Below are 25,892 nucleotides of genomic sequence, written 5' to 3' on the forward strand. Positions count from 1 at the left end.
ATGCCGGAGCCCCCGGTGCTGCCGGGGCCCTGCCCGACAGCGGCAGGATTTGGGCAGAGGTGTTCAGCGAGTGTGAGGCAGAGTGTGTTGAGCCGGTGGTGCTTCTTGCTGCAGATGTCGGTGACGTTTGAGGACGTGGCCATCTACTTCTCCCCCGAGGAGTGGGCAGAGCTGGCGGGCTGGCAGCGGCGACTGTACCGGGAGGTGATGCTGGAGAACTACCAGGCGGTCGCCTCGCTGGGTGAGGACTCTCTCTGGCACTGCCGGGCTGGGGTGGATCCAGAGCTCAGCTCTTTGACTGAGCTGGAGCCCTTGAAAGGGAAAATCCCGCTGCTGCTGTTACTGGCCAAGTCCTGAAGTAGCTGTTGTGATGGCAGGTGTTACCCTGCAGAGAGTGGTCATTGGTATGGAGAATAGGATACGACAGAACAGAATAGAATAGAATAATATACAATGGACTGCTTCAGTTGGAAGGAACATACAAGGATCATCTAGTCCAACTCCCTGACCACTTCAGGGCTGGCCAAAAGTTAAAGCGTGTCACTAAGGGCATGGTCCAAGCGCCTCTCAAACACTGTCAGGACTGGGGCATCAGCCAACTCTGCAGGAAGCCTGTTGCAGTGTTTGACCACCCTCTCGGTAAAGAAATGCTTCCTCGTGTCCAGCTGAAACCTCCCCTGGCACAGGTTTGGGCTGTTCCCAGGTGTCCAGTCTGCAGGAGAGTGGCCGAGGTGACAAGGGCGAGGCGAGAGGCGGGTGTAGGCGCCGGGAAGCGGGGCAGGAGAGAGGAGCAGTGCAAGAGGAGATGGTGGGGCTGGGGGCAGGGGGAGCTGGTGCTGTTGTCCCAGCAGTGCAGGAGAGGTTGCTTCTGTCTTTGCTCTGGACAGGCTGGCCCACCACCAAGCCAGAGATCATCTGCAAGATGGAGCGGGAAGAGATGCAGTGCATGCCAGACCCTCTCATTGCGCAGCGAATGCACCAGACCCCTTTTGCAGGTGAGTACTGGGGGGGATGGGGGGGCATGTGGTGGGGTGAGGGGTTCTTGCAGCACTGTCCCCTTGGCACTAGATGCTCCATGTCCTGGTGCTGCCAGGTGAGGTCTCTCTGCTGTCCCATGGTGCAGGGAGCTGCTGACCATCAGCTGAGTGCTTCAGGCAGGAAGGGTGGGGGCTGGCTTGGTGCTTGTGCCAGTTCCCATGGTGAAGTGTCCCACGTCCTGTCCTGACGCTGACAGTGACCCCGGCCTCTCTTCTGCAGCAGCTGGTGGCCCTGGAGTGAGGAGGGAGGGTGAGGAAGTCCTTGAGGAGCTGTCAGCACCCAGTGCCCTGGTCCTGGGGATGCCCAAGCCGGGTGGGAGCCAGGAGGTCCTGTTGGGCTGCTCCCTGCTCCATCCCATCCCGGCCCCTGGTCGGACGGAGAAGACCCCTGCCACGTGCCCCGAGTGCGGCAAGAGCTTCAAGAGCCAGACTACGCTGACCAAGCACAAGCGGAGGCACACAATCGGGCAGCCCTTTAGCTGCACCGACTGTGGCAAGCGGTTCACCTCCAGGCATGACCTGGCCAGGCACCAGCGTGTGCACACGGGTGAGAAGCCCTTCACCTGCAGCCACTGCCCCAAGGCCTTCAGGGAAAGGAAGGGTCTCATCGTCCACGAGCGCATCCACACAGGGGAGCGTCCTTTTGCTTGTGCGCACTGCCCCAAGGCCTTCAGGGACAAGAAGACCTTCACTGTGCACCAGTTGGTCCACAGCGGCGAGAAGCCCTTTGCCTGCAGCTACTGTGGCCACCGCTTCAGCCATAAGGGCCACCTGGTCAGACACCAGCGCATCCACACTGGGGAGCGTCCTTTTGCTTGTGCGCACTGCCCCAAGGCCTTCAAGGACAGGAAGACCTTCACCATGCACCAGCGGGTCCACAGTGGCGAGAAGCCCTTTGCCTGCAGCTACTGTGGCCACCGCTTCAGCCAGAAGCGCCACCTGGTCAGACACCAGCGCATCCACACTGGGGAGCGTCCTTTTGCTTGTGCGCACTGCCCCAAGGCCTTCAATGACAGGAGGAACTTCGCCATGCACCAGCGGGTCCACAGTGGCGAGAAGCCCTTTGCCTGCAGCCACTGTGGCCACCGCTACAGGCGGAAGAGTGACCTTGTCATCCACCAGCGCATCCACACCGGAGAGCGTCCCTTTGCCTGCACCCATTGCCCCAAGGCCTTCAGGGAAAGGAAGACCTTGACCATGCACCAGCGAATCCATAACGGCGAGCACTTTGCCTGCGCCCACTGCCCCAAGGCCTTCCTGTATAGGAGGACCCTCACCCTCCACCTGTGGGTCCACAAAGCAGAGAAGCCCTTTGCCTGCAGCCACTGTGGCCACCGCTTCAGTCACAGGAGCTACCTGGTGAGGCACCAGCGCATCCACACCGGGGAGTTCCCCTTTGTCTGCGCCCACTGCCCCAAGGCCTTCAGATTCAAGAATGACCTCAATGCCCACCAGCGCATCCACACGGGTGAGAAGCCCTACAAGTGTGGTCAGTGTGGCAAGAGGTTCACACGGAAGGTCAACCTGGTCAGCCACCAGAGCATCCACACCGGGGAGCGCCCCTTTGCCTGTGCCCACTGCCCCAAGGCCTTCAGATCTGAGAATGCCCTCACTGCCCACCAGCGCATCCACACAGGTGAGAAGCCCTACAAGTGTGGTCAGTGTGGCAAGACCTTCATCGAGAAGCGCAACCTGGTCAGCCACCAGAGCATCCACACCGGGGAGCGCCCCTTTGCCTGCTCCCACTGCCCCAAGGCCTTCAGAACCAAGAATGTCCTCACTGCCCACCAGCGCATCCACACCGGGGAGTACCCCTTTGCCTGCGCCCACTGCCCCAAGGCCTTCACATCCAAGAGTGTCCTCAATGCCCACCAGCGCATCCACACAGGTGAGAAGCCCTACAAGTGTGGTCAGTGTGGCAAGAGCTTCGTGCAGAAGGGCAACCTGGTCAGCCACCAGAGCATCCACACCGGGGAGCGCCCCTTTGCCTGTGCCCACTGCCCCAAGGCCTTCAGAACCAAGAATGTCCTCACTGCCCACCAGCGCATCCACACGGGTGAGAAGCCCTACAAGTGTGGTCAGTGTGGCAAGAGCTACACCCACAGGAGCGTCCTCTTCAGACATCAGCTCATCCACGCTAAGCACCCCTTTGCCTGAACCCACTGCCTCAAGGCCTTCCAGGATGAGGAGACTCTCACCACCAACCACCTCCTCCACACCAATGAGGAGCCTTGCAAGTGCAGTGAGTGGAGCAAGACCTGCAGTCAGAAGCAGCACCAGAACAGCCACCAGCGGATGCAGCAGGGGTCATTGGCGGTGCCGGAGGGCATCCATTGGGATGAGGGGTGTCCATTCCTGGTGGGGGAGCAGGTGGAGCCCAAGCACTTCCAGTGCAGTGGCTGCAAGAAGCAGTTGTGGGATGAGGGGATCATGCTGGGTCACCAGTAGAGCCCCAGCACACCCAGCCTGTGGCCACCTCTGCACCCAGGTGCCCCCCAAAACAGCTACTGACATTCCCATGGGGCAGTGGGGGCTGCTGCAGGGGTGTCTGCATGGGAGTCACCCAAAGCACCAATGTCCGTCTCCACCAGAGAAGCCATCCATGGGCTGGGAGAGAGTGGTGGCCGTGTCCCCTTCACCACTGGGTCCAGCTCCAGCTGGTGCCTGAGAAGCCTCCTCACTCGCGTGGGTTGGATCCTCCTTTGCTGCTGCCTTGGGATGTCCTGCACAGCCACCATCGCACTCGCCAGCTGGGGTAGGGTAGTCACCAGCGCCTCTTCCCCACTGTCCTGAGCCCCGTGGTGCCAGCAGCTTCTGCGGCAGAGGCGTGGGTGCAGGACTGGCTGCCAGGGCAGAGGAAATACAATAAATGAATCACAATGCAGTGAGAATGGTTTATGGGACAGGGGAAGACGCTGCTTTATTTTGGTGCCCCCATAGTAAATGAAAAGCTTCTTCCTGCAGATGACAAGCAGTGAGCTCCATGGCAGCACAGCGGGTGTTACTGCTCTCTGGCGGCAGCACCTGAGGGCTGAGGTCCCCTTGCTCGTGAGCAGAGAACCCCTTCGCTGGCCCCTTCTTGTTGGAACACAACGAGAGGCTGGGATCTGCCTGGGGGCTGCAGTGGGCAGCTGGGGCTGAAGCAGGGTCCCGAGGGAGCCGTGGGGATGTGGGTGAGGGCTCATCTCCACGAGAGGAACCAACTGTGCTGGCGCCTCCCGACCTCGCTGGGAACCGCCTGCTTTTCCCATCAGCTTTTAATTTTATTTTTCAGTCAGACAGGAGCACAAATTCACTTGTGCCCAAAGTTTCCCTCTATTTGTGCAAACGGCTGGAGGTGAAGTTGGTGGCCACGTCCCTCAAAGCCTGGGTCCTACCTTTGGCTTCAGGCATGCAAAGGCACCTTGGCTTTTCAGGGGTGCCCAGGCCATGGGGGGAGTAGCTGCTGAGCTGTGGGGGGCTGTGGGTGCTGGGGTTGCAGGGCGTGGGACAGCAGTGCAGATCACCCAGCGCCGGCTGCGTGGGGGAGCAGTGGGTGCAGCGGGAAGGCCGGGGTGCCCCAGGACTGTCTGCATTGCCGTGGGTACTTTAGGGGACCCGGCCGGTTGGGGCCCAGCGCTGCCCCATTCGCGGGCACGGTGGGTCCCTTCTGTTCCCCGACTGTGGCCTGGTAGCCCCTCGGCAGCCGTCCGGGCTGCTGCAGCACTGGGCTAATGAAGCCAGGAAAGGGGTTGGTGTGGTGGCGACCAGCCAGTGCCCCCTGGGTGCTTTTCACCGCCCGACTGTCCGCACCCCGCTCCCAGGGGCTCGGCAGAAGCCGGCGGCACCGCGTCCCCACCGCTCCCGCCCTGCTCCCCGCAGCCGCCCGGCAGAAGCCGGCGGCACCGCGTCCCCACCTCTCCCGTCCTGCTCCCCGCAGCCGCCTGTCGGAGCTGCCGCCGTCACCTCCGAGACCACCTCGGCCCATTGCAAAGAGGCTGCCTCAGGGGGAGCCATTCCTTCCTTCTTCCCAGGGGAAAACCAGCTGGCGCGTTTTTGCTTGCACTTGCTGAGCTTTGGCTTCAGCCCAGGCGGCACCAAAGAACCACGCGGCCGCTCGCCCGCTGCTCCCGCGCTGGGCTGGGGAGGGCAATGGGAAGGAAGAGGCGGGACTCGGGGGTGGGGATGGAGACAGCTCGACCGAACAGCAAAGGGAGGGAGCGGTAACAACAGTAATACTGATAAAAGGAACACACACAGCCAGGAACACACAACGCTGTTTTCTCCCCACCCGATGCCCAGCTCCCTCCGGAGCAGCCATTCCCCTCCCCCGCCAGCTCCGCCAGCTCTATTGTGGGCATGACATCACATGGTACCGAATGCCCGATTTGTTTGGCTACTTTGGGTCAGCCCTCCTGGCTGTGTCCCCTCCCAGATGCCTGTGAGAATGAACCCTGTGTAAGCCGAACCCAGGACAGTGTCCAGCCCTTATTCTGTACCATCTGCATCATGCCCAGATCTTCAGGGAGTAATGGTTTTAAACTACGGGATGGTAGATTTGGACTGGATATGAGAAGGAATTTTTTTACGTTGAGTGGTGAAAGACTGGCCCATGTTGCCCAGAGAGGTAGTGGAGGCCCCATCCCTGGAAACATTCCAGGCCAGGTTGGACGGGGCTCTGAGCAACCTGATCCAGTTGAAGATGTCCCTGCTTACTGCATGGGGTTCTGCCACATGGCTTGCAAAGGTTCCTTCTGAAGGAAGGGGTTAAAAGGGATTTTATTAGAAGCACTGTCCTGGGCTCAGCCAGGACAGGGTTAATTTTCACCAGAATCCAGGAAGGGACACAGCCGGGTGGGCTGACCCAACCCCAAGCTGACCAAAAAGAGCTGGGTATTCCATACCATGAGCCATCATACTGGGTTCTGGTGGGAGGGAGGGGTGGCGCGGGCGGGAACTCACTCCCGCTTGGGAGCGCACGGCGCCAGTTGTGGATGGCGGCTCTCTGGGTTGTGCGGTTCGTGTCATGTTTTCTCCTTATCTGTATCGTTGCTGTTACTGTTCCCTTTGTTTGCTGTTCTGTTAAACTGCACTTATCCCGACCCACCGGTTTCTGCCTGTTTGTTTTCCATTCTCCTCCACACCCCGGTGGGGGGAGGGGTGGCTGCGTGGCACTTTTGTTGCCGGCTGCAGCCGAAAGCAAAACATTTGGCGCCCAAGCATGGGGCTGGGATAACGGCAGGCCTGAGCAGCGGGTGTTAAAATTGCTTTCTTAGATTTTGTTAAATTTTTTTATACGCGTTTTTCTGTGTTAGTTAAGTAGTTGCCAGTAAAAAAGTTTCTGTCTTTGATTAGATGGTTGTGGTATTTGAATCCTTGTTTGCTGTATCTGTTCGCTGCCATGCTTTTCCTTACCTCGGGGAAAAGGACCAGGATGATGATTTTGCTCTACTGTACGATATCGACTTACGACATGATAACATCACTGAGCATGAAATTAGGCTTGTATTTGCATGCGGCACTGCAGTCATTTCCATACCTCGGATCCTATGTCCTAGAATTTGTTAATAATCAAACCCAATCTGTGGGGAAAACTGGAGGGGATACCTCCCCCCACTGTTTCGCCCCCCCTCTCTCCATCAGGCTAGTCCTAATGGCTTTTGAGAATTTCGAGTACCCGTGGGATGCTCAAGCCAGCACTCTCCTTTTGTTCTTCCTCCTGAATGGGTTTTGGGTCTTGTTTAGGGTTAAACAGGTAGTTAAGAACAACATGCAGAGACCTGCCCCAGGGCCGGATAGCTGTGAGTGGCTGGGTGTATGGGACAGCATGGGCAGGTGTCTAGGGCAGTGGGCACCGCTGGTGTTTTTTAAACTCACCCCTGAGCAAGTACAGAATCCAGACAAACTAGTAAAATACCTGCAAAAAGTGTGCTGCCACCCTGGGAACTCCAGAGAGACACAAATCACAGCAACGTGCTGGGGTCTGGCCCACGCCTACCGAGCTGCCTTGTTCAACACTGTTCAGTGCCCTAAAGGGGAAAGGGGGGGAAATGAAGCGGCAGGCGCTGCAACTGGTGCTGCCCCCCCAGCCGGCCCTGTAGCCCCTCCAGCCCAGCAGGCAGTCACAGCCCCCCCGACTGGCACCACCGCTGCCACAGCCGCAGCCACAGGGACAGCCCCGGTTTGCCCGGCAGGCACAGCAGCTGCTCCAGCCCCAGCTCCAGCTGCAGGCATCGCAGCTGATCCCAATGACCAACCTGTGCCGGTAGCAGTCGCCCCTGTAAAACTAAAGAAAGACGCAAAGAGAGCAGATCGCTCCGGGAGGGATGACAATGAGCCAGGGTCATGGCGGGAGACAGAGACAGAGATCATCACCCAGTCCCTGTCCCTGAGCGAGCTGCGAGACATGCGGAAAGATTTCAGCCGCCACCCAGGCGAGCACATTGCCACCTGGCTGCTGCGGTGCTGGGATAATGGGGCCAGCAGCTTGCAGTTAGAGGGCAAGGAAGCCAAGCAGCTGGGATCCCTGGCCAGGGACGGGGGCATTGACAAGGCCATTGGGAAAAAGGAACAAGTCCTCAGCCTCTGGAGGAGATTTCTGTCAGGCGTGAGGGAGAGGTACCCCTTCAGTGACGATTTTGTATGCTATCCTGGCAAGTGGACCAATATGGAAAGGGGTATTCAGTACCTGAGGGAATTAGCTGTGCGGGAGCTGGTTTACTGTGACACAGACGATGAGCAGGTACCCACAGACCCAGATGAAATCCAGTGCACAGCATCTATGTGGAGGAAGTTTGTGCGGAGCGCACCATTCTCATATGGCAACTCACTGGCAGTTGTAAACTGAAAAGGTAAGGAGGCACCAACAGTGGGATGAGGTGGCTGTCAGACTCCGGCAATATGAGGAAAGTCTCTCTTCCTCCCTTGTCTCAGCTGTGGAGAAACTGGCCCGGGAGGTGCGGCAAATCAAAGAGAATATATCCTACTCCCCACCTGTACGGGCCAGCATCTCAGCTATTAGGGGCAGGCATTTCTCTGCTCAGGAGAAAGAATACAGAGGCTACACACCCCGGGGCACCCTGTGGTTTTACCTGCGTGACCACGGAGAGGACATGAGGAAGTGGAATGGAAATCCTACCTCAAGTCTAGAGGCACGAGTGCGTGAGTTGCGATATAAAACAATCACAAAAGGGGATTCTCTTAGGAAAAATGCCGCTCCAGTTTCCAGCAGCCAGCTCTCCAGGCCAGGTGGACAGTTTGATCTTGATTCTGATCCTCTGGAGGGGACCTCCAAGTCATTTTTACAGCAGGTGAGCAGCAAATTCTCTGACCAGGATTAGAGGGGCCCTGCCTCCAGCCAGGTGGAGGAAAGGGACAACAGTGTTTATTGGACGGTGTGGATTTGGTGGCCTGGCACGTCAGATCCACAAGAGTATAAAGCTCTAGTGGACACTGGTGCACAGTGTATTTAATGGCATCAGATTTCAAAGGGTCAGAGTCCATTTGCATTTCAGGAGTGACAGGGGGGGTCCCAAGAGCTGAGTGTATTGGAGGCTGAAGTGAGCCTCACTGGGCAGGAGTGGCAGAAGCACCCCATTGTAACTGGCCCCAAGGCTCCGTGCATCCTTGGGATAGACTATCTTAGGAGAGGGTATTTCAAGGACCCAAAGGGGTATCGGTGGGCTTTTGGCATAGCTGCTTCGGAGACGGAAGAAATTAAACAGCTGTCCATTTTGCCTGGTCTCATGGAGGATCCTTCCGTTGTGGGGTTGCTGAGGGTGGAAGAACAACAGGTACCCATCGCGACCACAACGGTGCACCGGCGACAGTATCGTACCAGCCGAGACTCCCTTCTCCCCATTCATCAGCTGATCCGCCAGCTGGAGAGTCAAGGAGTGATCACCAAAACTCACTCACCCTTTAATAGTCCCATATGGCCAGTGAGAAAATCTACTGGAGAGTGGAGACTGACAGTAGACTACCGTGGCCTGAATGAAGTCACACCACCACTGAGTGCTGCAGTGCCAGACATGCTAGAACTTCAGTATCAGCTGGAGTCAAAGGCAGCCAAGTGGTATGCTACAATTGACATCGCTAATGCATTCTTCTCCATCCCTTTGGCAGCAGAGTGCAGGCCACAATTTGCTTTCACCTGGAGGGGCATCCAGTACACCTGGAATCGACTGCCCCAGGGGTGGAAGCACAATCCCACCATTTGCCATGGACTAATCTAGACTGCACTGGAAAAGGGTGAAGCTCCAGAACATCTGCAGTACATCAATGACATCATTGTATGGGGTGACACAGCGGAGGAAGTTTTTGAGAAAGGGGAGAAAATAGTTCAGATCCTTCTGAAAGCTGGTTTTGCCATTAAGCGAAGTAAAGTCAAGGGACCTGCGCAAGAGATCCAGTTTTTGGGAATAAAATGGCAGGATGGGCGCCGTCAAATCCCAATGGATGTCATCAACAAAATAGCAGCTATGTCCCCACCAACCAGCAAAAACGAAGCACAGGCCTTCCTGGGTATTGTGGGTTTTTGGAGGATGCATGTCCCAAATTACAGCCAGATTGTGAGTCCTCTGTACCACGTGACCCAGAAGAAGAATGATTTTGAATGGGGCCCTGAGCAACGACAGGCATTTGAACAAATTAAACGGGAGATAGTTCATGCCGTAGCCCTTGGTCCAGTCCGGTCAGGGCAAGATGTTAAAAACGTGCTCTACACCGCAGCCGAGGAGAATGGCCCAACCTGGAGTCTCTGGCAGAAAGCACCAGGGGAGACTCAAGGTCAACCCCTGGGGTTCTGGAGCCGGGGATACAAAGGATCTGAGGCCCGCTATACTCCCACTGAAAAAGAGATTCTGGCAGCATATGAAGGAGTTCGAGCTGCTTCAGAAGTGGTCGGCACTGAAGCACAGCTCCTCCTAGCACCACGATTGCCGGTCCTGGGCTGGATGTTCAAAGAGAGGGTCCCGTCTACGCATCATGCCACCGATGTCCTGCACCTGGGGAGGAACAACCTCATCCACCAGTACAGGCTTGGGGTGGACCTGCTGGAGAGCAGCTCTGCGGAGAGGGACCTGGGTGTCCTGCTGGACGACAGGTTAACCATGAGCCAGCAGTGTGCCCTGGCTGCCAAGAAAGCCAATGGGATCCTGGGGTGCATCAAGAAGAGTGTGGCCAGCAGGACGAGGGAGGTTCTCCTTCCCCTCTACACTGCCCTGGTGAGGCCTCATCTGGAGTACTGTGTCCAGTTCTGGGCTCCCCAGTTCAAGAAAGATGAAGAGCTACTGGAGAGAGTCCAGCGGAGGGCTACAAGGATGGTGAGGGGACTGGAGCATCTCCCCTACGAGGAGAGGCTGAGGGAACTGGGCTTGTTCAGCCTGAAGAAGAGAAGGCTGCGAGGGGACCTTATAAATGCCTACAAATATCTGAAGGGTGGGTGTCAGGAGGATGGGGCCAAGCTCTTTTCAGTGGTGCCCAATGACAGGACAAGGGGCAATGGGCACAAACTGAGGCACAGAAAGTTCCGTCTGAACATGAGGAAGAACTTCTTGCCTCTGAGGGTGATGGAGCACTGGAACAGGCTGCCCAGGGAGGTTGTGGAGTCTCCTTCTCTGGAGATATTCAAGACCTGCCTGGACAAGGTCCTGTGCAGCCTGCTGTAGGTGACTCTGCTTCGGCAGGGGGGTTGGACTAGATGACCCACAGAGGTCCCTTCCAACCCCTACTATTCTGTGATTCTGTGATTCTGTGATGCTACGTGGAGTGAGTGGGTCGCGCTGATCACCCAGCGCGCCCGAATGGGAAACCCCAGTCGCCCAGGAATTCTGGAGGTAATCATGGACTGGCCAGAAGGCAAAGATTTTGGAGCATCGCCAGAGGAGGAGGTGACACGTGCTGAAGAGGCCCCACTGTATAACCAACTGCCAGAAGATAAGAAACAGTATGCCCTGTTCATGGATGGGTCCTGTTGCATTGTAGGGAAGCAGCGGAGGTGGAAGGCTGCTGTATGGAGCCCTACACGACAAGTTGCGGATCTGCCAAAGGAGAAGGTGAGTCCAGCCAGTTTGCAGAGGTGAAAGCCATCCTGCTGGCTTTAGACATTGCCAGTCGAGAGAAGTGGCCAGTGCTCTATCTTTACACTGACTCCTGAGTGGTGGCCAATGCCTTGTGGGGGTGGCTGCAGCAATGGTAAAAGAACAACTGACAGCACAGAGGCAAACCTATCTGGGCTGCCCCATTGTGGCAAGATATTGCTGCCCAGCTGGAGCAGTTGGCTGTAAAAGTCCGTCATGTGGACGCCCACGTCCCTAAGAGTCGGGCCACTGAGGAACACCAAAACAACCACCAGGTAGATCAGGCTGCTAAGATTGAAGTGGCTCAGGTGGATCTGGACTGGCAACATAAGGGTGAACTCTTTATAGCTCGGTGGGCCCATGACACCTCAGGCCACCAAGGAAGAGACGCGACATACCGATGGGCTCGTGACCGAGGGGTGGACTTAACCATGGACACCATCGCACAAGTTATCCATGAATGTGAGACATGCGCTGCAATCAAGCAAGCCAAGCGGGTAAAGCCTCAGTGGTATGGAGGACGATGGCTAAAATATAAATATGGGGAGGCTTGGCAGATTACATCACACTGCCATAAACCCGCCAAGGCAAGTGCTATGTGCTCACAATGGTGGAGGCCACCACCGGATGGCTGGAAACCTATCCTGTGCCCCGTGCCACTGCCCGGAATACCATCCTGGGCCTTGAAAAACAAGTCCTGTGGCGACATGGCACTCCCGAAAGAACTGAGTCGGACAACGGGACTCACTTTCATAACAGCCTCATAGACACCTGGGCCAAAGAACACGGTATTGAGTGGGTGTACCACATCCCCTACCATGCACCAGCCTCTGGAAAGATCGAACGTTACAATGGGCTGCTAAAAACCACTTTGAGGGCAATGGGGGGTGGGACTTTCAAAAATTGTGATACCCATTTAGCAAAGGCCACCTGGTTGGTTAACACCAGAGGGTCCACCAACCGGGCTGGTCCTGCCCAGTCAAAATCTCAGCACCCAGTAGAAGGAGATAAAGTCCCTGTAGTGCACATGCGGAACATGTTAGGGAAGACAGTCTGGGTTAGTCCTGCCTCTGGCAAAGGCAAGCCTGTCCACGGGACTGCTTTTGCTCAAGGACCTGGGTGTACCTGGTGGGTAATGCGGAAGGATGGGGAAGTCCAATGTGTACCTCATGGGGATTTGATTTTGGGTGAGAATAGTCCATAAATAAATAAATTGTATAAAGTTAATTGTTAAATAACCCTGTCACTGTCTGTTATCACTGTTATAATTGTTATATGTTATACCAGTAGTAGCATAGTAAGTATCGTCCAGATTAAAGAAGGATGGACTTTTTGATGAACCCTAGCAAAGCACAGCGATGATGGAACTGTACCTGGTTTTCAACAACTGGCACCCAAGATCAACATCTCCTGCAGACTGTGGGCACGGGCGGCACCAGATACATCAGCCGTGAGCTCCGGATGCAGCAAGTGACCGCCCATCACCACACATCACCTCTCCTGCCACGGAAGACCATTACGACAGATGGAGCCCGAAGTCATGGATTAAATGAACTCAACGGACACTTTAGAGTGATGATCCATAGACTAAGGGAATGATATCTGGAGACAGGAAAAGTGGTGGTGATCAACTGGACAATGGGGGACCTGGGCACGACGTAGATGGTATGGAATAAATGGTGGATAATGTCCTGGGTTCGGCCAGGACAGGGTTAATTTTCACCAGAATCCAAGAAGGGGCACAGCCGGGTGGGCTGACCCAACCCCAACCTGGCCAAATAGAGCCGGGTATTCCAGACCATGTGCCGTCATACTGGGTTCCGATGGGGGGGGGGGGGGGGGGGGGGGGCGCCCCTTATCCCCGACCCACCAGTTTCTGCCTGTTTCTTTTCCATTCTCCTCCGCACCCCGGTGGGGGGAGGGGTGGCTGCGTGGCGCTTTTCTTGCCGGCTGCAGCCAAAACCAAAACAAGTACCATTATCTAATAGTTGAGGTGCATTTAAAGAGAACTGATAGTGCCTATCTATTGTCTAAATTAACCGAAGCAGAGTCTTGCATCTCCATACAAAGGGGTCAGTTCCTGATAGGGGCTGGGAGTTGCCTAGAACCGGTTAAGACCGACCCTGCTGTATGGATGGGAGCCAGAAGAGAACTGAGTTTGCGCAGAATCAAAGGTCAATCAGCTAACACTGTGATGAAGAGGATGGGCCTTCATCTTGGGGCCCCCGACGACCACCACCAGGAGGCACTGCGCAAGCACAGCTGGGAGGAGTCTATGGAAATTACTTCTTGGAACTGATTTTAATATGGAAATTACTTCTTAGAACTAATTATAATATGAAAATTATTTCTTGCAACTGATTTTGATATGAAACAGGGATAGATGCATATGTATAGACGTATTGGGAAATCTAATGTATATGTAATATTCAGTTGTATAAATTGAAGAGACAAGTTGCTGCTTGGCACGCACGACTTTGGTGGGACTACCCCCCGTGCTGCCCGGCACCGAATATACCTACTTTACAGTCTTACAGATAGTGGAGTCTGCTTTCCGCACGTCACTTCCAACACAAAGTATTCTATGATTCTATGTTCTTGTGCTTTCCAGTAAATCACCACCACTTCTCCTGTCTTTGAGAGACAGAGAGAGAGATAGATACCCACCCAGAGATATCATCCCTTAGTCTACGGGCCATCCCTCTAAACTGTCCGTTGAGTTAATTTAGTCCATGACTTTGGGCTCCATCTGTCATGACAGTCCTGCAGGGCAGGAGAGATGGTGGGTGCTGTTGGATGGTCACATGCTGCATCTGGAACTCGTGGCTAGTGTATTTGGTGCGGCCCATGCCCACGGTCTGTGGTTTGAAGATGTCGATCTCAAGGAAGTTGCTAGTCGCCAGTTGCTGAAGCCAGGTCTGATTCTATCAGCGCTGCACCTTGCTTGGTTTCATCAAAGTTGATCCCTCATTAATCTGGACTATTTTACTGTAAGACCTTTGATATGACATACAGCAACTGTGGTAGTGATCACACACGCTGGCAGGGGGAATTAGCAATTAGAATCATAGAATCATAGAACCACAGAATATCTCCAGTTGGAAGGACTAACTCAAATTAAACCACATGGCTCAGTGAGTCTTCCAGATGCTCCTTGAACTCTGACAGGTTTGGTGCCATGACCACTTCTCTGGGTAGCCTGTTCCAGTGACCAGCCGCCCTCTCAGTGAAGAACCTTTTCCTAAAGTCCAGTCTGAACTTCTCCTGATGCAGCTTCATTCCCCTGCCTTGTGTCCTAGCACTGGTCACCAGAGAGTGTAGGCAGTGATGAGGTCACCGCTCAGCCTTCTATTCTCCAGGCTGAACAAACCTCAAAATCTGAACTATGCTGAATTAACATCATAGAGTTTAAATGACGGGCTATTCTCACCCAAAATCACATCCCCTTGAAGTACACATTGCCTTCCCCATCCTGCCGCATCACCCACCAAATGCACCCAGGTTCTTGAGGAAAAGCGATCCCACAGCTTTGCCCGTGGCAGGACTAACCCAGACTGGCTGCCCTAAAATGTTCTTCAGGTGCACTTCGGGGACTTTATCCCCTGCTACAGGATGTGGAAGTCTGGACTGGGCAGAACTGGCTTTCAGAGCGATTTGGATTATTTTCTCCCCTTTCTCAAAAACTGCTACTGCTGTATTGCCCAACACAAGGATGTTTTCAATGCATGGCAGGTGTTGCGGAGCTTCACCCTGTTCCAGCAGAGTCCGGATCAGTCCATGGCAAATGGTGGGGCTGTGTTTTCACCCCTGGGGCAGTCGGTTCCAGGTGTACTGGACGCCCCTCCAAGTGAAAGCAAGCGCTGGCCTGCACTCTGCAGCCAAAGGGCTTGAGACAAATGCATCAGCGATGTCAGTGGTGGCATACCACTTGGCTGCCTTGGACTCCAGTTGATATCAAAGTTCTAGCATATCCGTCATGGCAGTATTCAGGGGCAGCGTGACTTCATTCAGGCCACCACAGAGCACTGTGAAGTCTCTACTCTCCATTACACTTTTGCCCTGGCCATACGGGACTGGTAAAGGATGAGCGAGTCCTGCTGATCACACCTTGACTCTCCAGTTGACAAATCAGCTTCTGGATGGGCATCAGGGAGTCTCGGTTGGTGTGATATTGCCACTGGTGCACTGCTGTCATAGGGGTCGGCACCTGTTGTTCTTCAGCCCTCAGCATCCCCACAACAGAAGGATCCTTAAGAGACTGGACAAGGTGGACAGCTGTTCATTGTCCTCCGTTGTAGGGGTTGATGTAGCTTGAGAGTTAGCAAGACTAGGCCGCTTAAGCAAAACAGTGAGCATAACTGAACAGGCCGCTGGAAAGGGCAGCTAAGAATAGCCATTGAGAAAGTTCTGATAGAGCACATGATGTGGGTTAGCAGAAACAAGATGTGTTCAAGGACGTGGAGGCGGTCTGTTGCTATTGGCATTAGTGCATAGTTACCAATCATAAGAGAATATGGGGTGCGTGAACAGCGCGTGATTTATGTCTGTAGCCTATCCGAATAAGCGTGATCGCGTGTACAGATGTGGGAAAATGTATATAACCACGCAAGCAGAGCAATAAAGGGAACTGACTGTGCCTTGCATGAATGTGTTAGAGTCATTTCTGTTCCTGCACGGATGCTGAAACTCGGCATTCCGTCTTCAAGGCAGCTATACTGAAAGCCCACCGTCACCCTTTAGGGTCCTTGAAATCCCCTCTCCTGAGGCAGTCTGTGCCAAGGATGCACGGAGCCTTGGGGCCAGTCACACCATGGTGCTTTTGCCACTCGTTCCCAGTTAGGCTCACTTCAGCCTCCAACACAGTCAGCTGTTGGGATCCCCCTGTCACTCCAGAAATACCGATGGGTTCTGACCTTTTGTAATCTGATGGCATTAGGGTACACTACAAGCTTATACTCCTGTGGAGCTGACATGCCAGGCCATCAAATCCATACAGACCAGTAAACCCAGTTCTTCTCCTCCACCTGGCTGGAGGCAGGACCCCTCTAGTCCTGGCCATAGCAGTTGTACATGTGGCACGCGTGGGTTACCACACCCTTGGTACTCACATCTTGTAAAAACGAGTCAGCAGCTCCTTGCCTAGGGTCAGCAGTAAACTCCACCCTTCTACTTTGTCTGGGGAGGTGCCCACTGTAAACTGGAGCAGCAACGTTCCTGGGAGAGCCCCCATTCCTGATTGTTTCTGCTTGCACCTTGCATACCTGTGCTTTAGTTCTGAGGCATGTGTTCCATCCTGCCTCCTCATGTCCTCTCCCTGGTCACGCAGGTAAAACCACAGGCTGCCTCATGGTGTGTACCATCTCTCTTGAGCCAGGGAATGTTTTCTCATAGTAGCTGAGACACTGATCTGTACAGGTGGGGAGTAGGACCTATGCGAGTTTTCAAACAGTTTTTTGAACAGGTTTTTGCACTGCTCGGACAGCCTTTCCACAGCAGAAACCAGACGTGTGGGGAAGAACGGAGATTGTCTTTGTATTGCTGGAGGTGGCCAGCCTCTTCATTCACTGTTGGTGCCTCTTCTGCTTTCCAGCCCGTTGCTGCCCATGAATGGGCGTATGACGATGGTGCACTCTGTACGAACTTCCGCCACATGGATCATGCTCATTTGGATTTCATCAGGGTCTGTGGGTGACTACGGGTTGTCCAGGCCATAATAAATCAGCCCTTGCACAGCCAATCCCTCAGTGTGGGTCGGTGGACTTGCCGGACTTGTCAATGACAGAAGGGGACTTGCTTGGACTCCTGTGTCAAATACCAAAGAGTTAACAAAAGGGAGTGGTTCAACTCGAGCAAGGAGCTCAGCTTTTCTTTTCAGACAGAAGTAAAGGGTGATGGTCCAACACTCAAATCCACTGTGTGACACCTGGGCTGAGGCAAAGGCCTTACAGCCAGACGCTGCTTCAGTTAAAGAACAAATGTCGCCCTTTCAGCTCTGTCAGCCTGACCTCGGTGCCGGGGAAGCTTATGGAGCGATTTATCCTGAGTGCACTCACCAGGCATGTGAAGGACAACCAGGGGATCAGGCCCAGCCAGCACGGGTTCGTGACTACATACAAGAAAGACATGGAGGGGCTGGAGTGTGTCCAGAGCAGGGCAGCGACGCTGGGGAGGGGTCTGGAGAACAAGTCTGCTGAGGAGAGCCTGAGGGAGCTGGGGCTGTTCAGTCTAGAGAAGAGGAGGCTGAGGGGAGACCTTCTCGCTCTCTACAGCTCCCTGACAGGAGGGTATAGTGAGGGGGGGTTGGTCTCTTCTCCCAGGTAAACAGCAACAGGACAAGAGGCAATGGGCTCAAGCTGCGTCAGGGAAGGTTCAGATTGGCTATTGGTAAAAATTTCTTTGCTGAGTGGTCAGGCTTTGGCCCAGGCTGCCCAGGGCAGTGGGGGAGTCCCCATCCCTGGAGGAGCTAAAAAAAACGTATAGATGTATAAGGGATTATATCTCTGGGTCTGTCTCTGTCTCTCAAAGGCAGCAAAAGTAATGGTGGTTCACTGGAAACTGTAAGATCTGGGCATGACATAGATGGTACAGAGTAAGGGCTGGATACAGTCCTGGGTTCGGCTGGCACAGGGTTAATTCTCACAGGCATCTGGGAGGGGACACAGCCAGGAGGGCTGACCCAAAGCAGCCAAACAAATCGGGCATTCGGTACCATGTGACCTCATGCCCACAACAGAGCAGGGGGAGCTGGTGGGGGAGGGGAATGGCTGCTCCGGAGGGAGCTGGACATCGGGTGGGGAGAAAACAGCGTTGTGTGTTCCTGGCTTTGTGTGTTCCTTTTATCAGTATTATTGCTGTTACCGCTCCCTCCCTTTGCTGTTCTGCCGAGCTGTCTCCATCCCGACCCCCGAGTCTCGCCTCTTCCTTCCCATTGCCCTCCCCACTCCAGCACGGGAGCAGCGGGCGAGCGGCCGCGTGGTTCTTCGGTGCTGCCCGGGCTGAAGCCAAAGCTCAGCAAGTGCAAGCAAAAACGCGCCAGCTGGTTTTCCCCTGGGAGGAAGGAAGGAATGGCTCCCCCCGAGGCAGCCTCTTTGGAATGGGCCGAGGTGGGCTCGGAGGTGACGGTGGCAGCTCCGGCGGGCGGCTGCGGGGATCGGGGCGGGAGCGGTGGGGACACGGCGCCGCCGTCTTCTGCCGAGTCCCTGGGAGCGGGGTGCGGACAGTCGGGCGGTGAAAAGCCCGCACGGCTCCGCAGCCGCCTTCCTCCAGCCCGCAAGGTTGGGTGGAGCAACCGTATCGCCGCAGGGGGTTCTGGGCAGCAGCCGCCCCCTAGCCGAGAGGGCCGGGCGGGCGGCAGGACTACACCTCCCGTGCTGCACCGGCGGCGGGCGGGCTCCCGGGCTGACGCGGCCACGCTGCTCCCGGGGCCGCCTTTTCCGTTTCCGCAGTCGGTGCTGGTGGCAGCAGGTTTGAAGGCCTTGGGGGGAAGGGAAGGCAGCTGCTGGCAGGTGAGTGAGCTTCTGGCCCGCTGTGCTCACGGCAATGCTGTGCTTGGCAGGGACCGTCTGTCCGTGCTGCGCCGGGGCGGCTGGTGACGGGAGAGGCCCCTCCTGCGGCCTCCGGAGCATCCCAGCTGCGTCTTGCCGATCGCTCTTTGTGTGTGCCTCCGTCTCCCCGCCGAGAGCCAGCGGCACGGGAGGGCTCCGGGCTGCTGCGGCAAGGTGGGGGTCAGGCGCAGCCCCGGTGACCCTGCTGTGTGGGCTGGCTGTGCACCCACCGCCCCTCTGCCCTGGCCCTTCCCTTGCACGGGGTGCTCCGAGCTCTCCCGGTGCTGCCCTTGGGATGCCGGAGCCCCCGGTGCTGCCGGGGCCCTGCCCGACAGCGGCAGGATTTGGGCAGAGGTGTTCAGCGAGTGTGAGGCAGAGTGTGCTGAGCCGGTGGTGCTTCTTGCTGCAGATGTCGGTGACGTTTGAGGATGTGGCCATCTACTTCTCCCCCGAGGAGTGGGCAGAGCTGGCGGGCTGGCAGCGGCAACTGTACCGGGAGGTGATGCTGGAGAACTACCAGGCGGTCGCCTTGCTGGGTGAGGACTCTCTCTGGCACTGCCGGGCTGGGGTGGATCCGGAGTTCAGCTCTTTGACTGAGCTGGAGCCCTTGAAAGGGAAAATCCAACTGTATTGTTGCTGGCGAATTCCTCACGTAGCTGTTGTGATGGCAGGTGCTACCCTGCCAGGCAGCGTCCTGTGGAGAGCCACCCTGGTACAGAGAACAGAATATGATATGATATGATATGATATGATATGATATGATATGATATGATATGATATGATAGACTGCTTCATTGTGAATGAATGTACAAATATCATCTGGTCCAACTCCGTGACCACTTCAGGGCTGGCCAAAAGTTAAAGCGTGTCACTAAGGGCATGGTCCAAGCACCTCTGAAACACTGTCAGGACTGGGGCATCAGCCAACTCTGCAGGAAGCCTGTTGCAGTGATTGACCAGCCTCTCAGTAAGGAAATGCTTCCTCTTGTCCAGCTGAAACCTCCCCTGGTACATGTTTGAGCCGTTCCCAGGTGTCCTGTCTGCAGGAGATTGGCCGACGTGACAAGGGCGAGGCGAGAGGAGGCTGTAGGATCCAGGAAGGGGGGCAGGAGAGAGGAGCAGTGCAAGGGGAGATGGTGGGGCTGGGGGCATGGGGGAGCTGGTGCTGCTGTCCCAGCAGTGCAGGAGAGGTTGCTTCTGTCTTTGCTCTGGACAGGCTGGCCCACCACCAAGCCAGAGATCATCTGCAAGATGGAGCATGAAGAGATGCAGTGCATTCCAGACCCTCTCAGTGCGCAGCGAATGCACCAGACCCCTTTTGCAGGTGGGTACCGGGGGGGGCATGTGGTGGGGTGAGGGGTTCTTGCAGCACTGTCCCCTTGGCACTAGATGCTGCGTGCCAGGGTGCTGCCAGGTGAGGTCTCTCTGCTGTCCCATGGTGCAGGGAGCTGCTGACCATGAGCTGTGTGCTTCTGGCAGGAAGGGTGGGGGGCTGGCTTGGTGCTTGTGCCAGTTCCCATGGTGAAACATCCCACGTCCTGTCCTGTCCCTGGCAGTGACCCCAGCCTCTGTTCTGCAGCAGCTGGTGGCCCTGGAGTGAGGAGGGAGGCTGAGGAAGTCCTTGAGAAGCTGTCGGCACCCAGTGCCCTGGTCCTGGGGATGCCCAAGCCGGGTGGGAGCCAGGAGGTCCTGTTGGGCTGCTCCCTGCTCCATCCCATCCCGGCCCCTGGTCGGATGGAGAAGACCCCTGCCACGTGCCCCGAGTGTGGCAAGAGCTTCAAGAGCCAGACTACGCTGACCAAGCACAAGCGGAGGCACACAATCAGGCGGCCCTTCAACTGCACCGACTGCAGCAAGCGGTTCACCTCCAGGCATGACCTGGCCAGGCACCAGCGTGTGCACACTGGTGAGAAGCCCTTCGCCTGCAGCCACTGTCCCAAGGCCTTCAGGGAAAGGAAGGGTCTCATCGTCCACCAGTGCATCCACACAGGGGAGCGTCCTTTTGCTTGTGCGCACTGCCCCAAGGCCTTCAGGGACAAGAAGACCTTCACCATGCACCAGCTGGTCCACAGCGGCGAGATGCCCTTTGCCTGCAGCTACTGTGGCCACCGCTTCAGCCATAAGGGCCACCTGGTCAGACACCAGCGCATCCACACTGGGGAGCGTCCTTTTGCTTGTGCGCACTGCCCCAAGGCCTTTAAGGACAGGAAGACCTTCACCATGCACCAGCGGGTCCACAGCGGCGAGAAGCCCTTTGCCTGCAGCCACTGTGGCCACCGCTACAAGCGGAAGGGTGACCTTGTCATCCACCAGCGTATCCACACCAGAGAGCGTCCCTTCGCCTGCACCCGTTGCCCCAAGGCCTTCAGAGACAGGAGGACCTTGACCATGCACCAGCGAATCCGTAACGGTGAGCGCTTTGCCTGCGCCCACTGTCCCAAGGCCTTCCTGTATAGGAGGACCCTCACCCTCCACCTGTGGGTCCACAAAGGAGAGAAGCCCTTTGCCTGTAGCCACTGTGGCCACCGCTTCAGTCACAGGAGCAACCTCGTCAGGCACCAGCACATCCACACAGGGGAGAAGCCCTTCAAGTGTGATCAGTGTGACAAGAGTTTATCCAGAAGCACAACCTGGTCAGCCACCAGCGCATCCACACCGGGGAGTACCCCTTTACCTGCGCCCGCTGCCCCAAGGCCTTCCGATCCAAGAATGTCCTCAATGCCCACCAGCACATCCACACGGGTGAGAAGCCCTACAAGTGTGGTCAGTGTGGCAAGAGCTTCATCAAGAAGCGCAACCTAGTCAGCCACCAGAGCATCCACACTGGGGAGCACCCCTTTGTCTGCGCCCATTGCCCCAAGGCCTTCATATCCGAGAATGTCCTCAATGCCCACCAGCGGATCCATACAGGTGATAAGCCCTACAAGTGTGGTCAGTGTGGCAAGAGCTTCATGCAGAAGGGTAACCTGGTCAGCCACCAGAGCATCCACACCGGGGAATGCCCCTTTGCCTGCGCCCACTGCCCCAAGGCCTTCAGAACCAAGACTGTCCTCACTGCTCACCAGCGCATCCACACAGGTGAGAAGCCCTACAAGTGTGGTCAGTGTGGCAAGAGCTTCATCCAGAAGCGCAACCTGGTCAGCCATCAGCGCATCCACACTGGGGAGCGCCCCTTTGCTTGCCTCCACTGCCCCAAGGCCTTCAGATCCAAGAGTGTCCTCAATGTCCACCAGCGCATCCACACGGGTGAGAAGCCCTACAAGTGTGGTCAATGTGGCAAGGACTTCATCGAGAAGCGCAACCTGGTCAACCACTAGAGCATCCACACCGGCGAGCGCCCCTTTGCTTGCCCCCACTGCCCCAAGGCCTTCAGATCCAAGAGTGTCCTCAATGTCCACCAGCGCATCCACACGGGTGAGAAGCCCTACAAGTGTGGTCAGTGTGGCAAGAGCTTCACCCAGAAGGGCGGCTTGCTCAGACATCAGCTCATCCATACTAAGCACCCCTTTGCCTGTGGCCACTTCCCCAAGGCCTTCCAGGGTGAGGAGACCCTCACCACCAACCAGCTCCTCCACACCGATGAGGAGCCTTGCAAGTGCAGTGAGTGCGGCAAGACCTGCAGTCAGAAGCAGCACCAGAAGAGCCACCAGCAGGTGCAGCAGGGGCCATTGGCGGTGCCAGACGGCATCCATTGGGATGAGGGGTGTCCATCCCTGGTGGGGGGGCAGGTGTAGCCCAAGCCCTTCGAGTGCGGTGGCTGCGAGAAGCAGTTGCGGGATGAGGGGATCGTGCTGGGTCACCCCTAGAGCCCCAGCACACCCAGCCTGTGGCCACCTCTGCACCCCGGTGCCCCCCAAAACAGCCACTGATCGTCCCACCGTGCAGAGGGGGCTGCTGCAGGGGTGTCTGCGTGGGAGTCACCCAGAGTAAGGACTTCAGTCTCCACCAGAACATCCACCCATGGGCTGGGAGAGAGTGGCGGCCGTGTCCCCTTCACCATGGGGTCCAGCTCCAGCTGCTGCCTGAGAAGCCTCCTCGCTGGTGTGGGCGGGATCCTCCTTTGTTGCTGCCTTGGGATGTCCTGCACATCTGCCATGACACTCGCCAGCTGGGGTAGGGTTGTCACCAGTGCCCCTTCCCCTCTGCTGAGCCCCGCGGTGCCAGCAGCTTCTGCAGGAGAGGCGTGGGTGTAGGACTGGCTGCCAGGGCAGGGAAATACAATAAATGAATCATAATGCAGTCAGAATGGTTTATGGGACAGGGGAAAGATGATGCTTTATTTTGGCTCCCAGATAGTAAATGAAAAGCTTCTTGCTGCTGACAACAAGCAGTGAGCTCCATGGCAGCACAGCGGGTGTTACTGCTCGCTGGCAGCAGCACCTCAGGGCTGAGGTCCCTTTGCTCATCCCCAGAAAACCCCTTCGCCAGCCCCTTCTTGTTGGGTCAGAGCGAGAGGCTGGGATCTGCCTGGGGCTGCAGTGGGCAACCAGGGCTGAAGCAGGGTCCTGAGGGAGCCATGGGGATGTCGGTGAGGGCTCATCTCCGCGAGAGGAACCAACTGTACTGGGGCCTCCCGACCTCGCTGGGAACCGCCTGCTCCTCCCATCAGCTTTTAAATTTATTTTTCAGTCAGACAGGAGCACAAATTCACTTGTGCCCAAAGTTTCCCTCTATTCGTGCAAACGGCTGGAGGTGAAGTTGGTGGCCACGTCCCTGAAAGCCTGGGACCTAGGTTTGGCTTCAGATGTGCAAAGGCACCTTGGCTTTTCAGGGATGCCCATGGCATGGGGGGAGTAGCTGCTGAGCTGTGGGGGGCTGTGGGTGCTGGGGTTGTGGGGCCTGGGAAAGCAGTGCAGATCACCCAGTGCCGGCTGCTCGGGTGAGCAGTGGGTGCAGCGGGAAGGCAAGGGTGCCCTAGGACTCTCTGCGTGGCTGGTTCCTGCCCTGCGAGGGCTGCGGAGCCGTGCGGCGTTTTCACCGCCCAACTTTCCGCACCCCACTCCCAGGGGCTTGGCAGAAGCCGGCGGCGCAGCCTCCCCACCTCTCCCGTCCTGCTCCCCGCAGCCGCCTGCCGGAGCTGCCGCCGTCACCTCCGAGCCCACCTCGGCCCATTCCAAAGAGGCTGCCTCGGGGGGAGCCATTCCTTCCTTCTTCCCAGGGGAAAACCAGCTGGCGCATTTTTGCTTGCACTTGCTGAGCTTTGGCTTCAGCCCCGGGTGGCACCAAAGAACCACGCGGCTGCTCGCCCTCTGCTCCTGCGCTGGGCTGGGGAGGGCAATGGGAAGGAAGAGGGGAGACTCGGGGGTGGGGATGGAGACAGCTCGGCAGAACAGCAAAGGGAGGGAGCGGTAACAGCAATAATACTGATAAAAGGAACACACAATGCAGTTTTCTCCCCGCCCGATGCCCAGCTCCCTCCGGAGCAGCGATTCCCCTCCTCCGCCAGCTCCCCCAGCTCTATTGTGGGCATGACGTCACATGGTACCGAATACCTGATTTGTTTGGCTGCTTTGGTTTAGCCCTCCCTGCTGAAAATTCACCGTGTCCCAGCCAAACCCAGGACAGTATCCAGTCCTTCTTCTGTACTATCTACATTATGCCCATATCTTGCACTTTCCAATGAATCACCACCACTTCTCCTGTCTTTGAGAGACAGAGAGACAGAGAGAGAGATAGAGATCCACCCAGAGGCACCCACCCAGAGATATCATCCCTTAGTCTACGGGCCATCCCTCTAAACTCTCTGTTGAGTTCATTTAGTCCACGACTTTGGGCTCCAGCTGTCATAACAGTCCTACAGCGCAGGAGAGATGGTGGGTGCTGTTGGATGGTCACATGCTGCATCTGGAGCTTGCAGCTGGTGTAACTGTCATGGCCCATGCCCACGGTCTGTGGGAGGTTCCTGGGCGCCAGTTGCTGAGGTCTGGTCTGATTCTCTCACCGCTGCACTTTGCTTGGTTTCATCAAATTTCATCCTTCGTTAATGTGCGTGATTCTTACTGTAACATCATTGCTATAACAGAACCTTAGCTGCTTTTCCCCTCCTCCCCCATAGGTGGGACGCAACATTAAAAACTGGTGTCACGGACCGGATCCCCTCGTTGGTGCTAAAGCAGGAGGACTGATAAGCGATTTTCTTCGTATTGCCAGAGTCAGCCAGCCACTTCATCCACCGTTGGTGCCTCTTCACCTTTCCAGTCCATCACAGCCAATGACTGTTCATATGACAATGGTGCATTCTGTACAAACCTCCTCCATATGGGTCATGTGCACTGGAATTCATCGGGGTCTGGGGGTGATTGTGCGTTGTATGAGTCGTCATAAACTATCTCCTGCACCGCTAATTCCCTCTAGTATTGGATACCTCTCTCCATGGTGTCCCACTTGCCTGGATAACATACATTTTCACTGAGGGATCCCTTTTCCTCACGCCTGGCAGAAGTCGCCTCCAGAGGCTGAGGGCTTGTGCCTTTTTTCCAATGGCCTTGTCAATGCCCCCTTCCCTAGACAGGGATCCCTGCTGCTTGGCTTCCCTGCCCTCTAATTCCAAGTTACTGGCCCCATTATCCCAGCATCAGAGCAGCCAGGTGACAATGTGCTTGCCTGGATGGCGGCTGAAATCTCACAGCTCGCTCAAGGACAGGGATCTGGTGAGTGTCTCTGGTTCTGCCTCTTCCTCCTGCTCTCGTGATGGCCCTGCTTCATCATCATCCCTTACTGTGTGAATTGATTTTTTTGTGTGCTGCTTCTGTATACGGGCAACTCATACCAGCATGGCTGGGGCTTCTGGTTTAGTGGCAGCACCTGTCTCCAGGGTTGGGGTAGCTGCAGTACCCATTGGTTCGTTTTCCCTCTCTTTCCCCTGAGAGCACTGAATAATGTTGAACAGGGAGGCTCGGTAGGCATGGGCCAGGCCCCAGCACATTGCAGTGATCTGCGTCTCTGCAGTTTCCAAGGTGACACCATACTTGTTTCAAGTATTTTACTAGTTTGTTAGGATTCTGCACTTGTTCAGGGGTGAGGTTCAAAAACACAGGAGGTGCCCACTGTCCTAGGTACTTGCCCACACTATCCCACACACCCCGCTACTCACAGCTATCCAGCCTCGGGGTAGATCTCTGGGCAATATTCTTAAATAGTTGTTTAACCCTAAACAAGACCTGAAACACATTCAGAAGCCATAGCAATAGGAGCATGCTGGCTTGAACATCCCATCAATTCTCAAAAGGTGTTTTGACTAGCCTGAAGGAGAA

At 56.1% G+C, this 25,892-nt stretch overlaps 2 protein-coding genes across 2 annotated transcripts; both read left to right on the plus strand.

Annotated features, from left to right (window-relative positions):
• LOC142361231 (uncharacterized) lies at positions 1–25,844 on the plus strand. Its single transcript, XM_075420067.1, is given in 6 exon segments — positions 1–241; positions 888–995; positions 1,258–3,013; positions 20,466–21,247; positions 21,250–22,292; positions 24,695–25,844. Coding segments are annotated over 6 exon segments (4,287 nt in total). The 3' UTR covers positions 25,052–25,844.
• On the plus strand, positions 18,935–20,299 carry LOC142361227 (KRAB domain-containing protein 1-like). Its single transcript, XM_075420061.1, has 3 exons — positions 18,935–19,175; positions 19,856–19,963; positions 20,196–20,299. Exons 1-3 carry the CDS (start codon positions 18,935–18,937, stop codon positions 20,237–20,239), a joined length of 393 nt encoding a protein of 130 aa, XP_075276176.1. The 3' UTR covers positions 20,240–20,299.
• Positions 25,845–25,892: the final 48 nt, after the last annotated feature.

This window comes from Opisthocomus hoazin, chromosome 4, assembly GCF_030867145.1.
Source record: "Opisthocomus hoazin isolate bOpiHoa1 chromosome 4, bOpiHoa1.hap1, whole genome shotgun sequence".
Classification (NCBI taxonomy): domain Eukaryota; kingdom Metazoa; phylum Chordata; class Aves; order Opisthocomiformes; family Opisthocomidae; genus Opisthocomus; species Opisthocomus hoazin.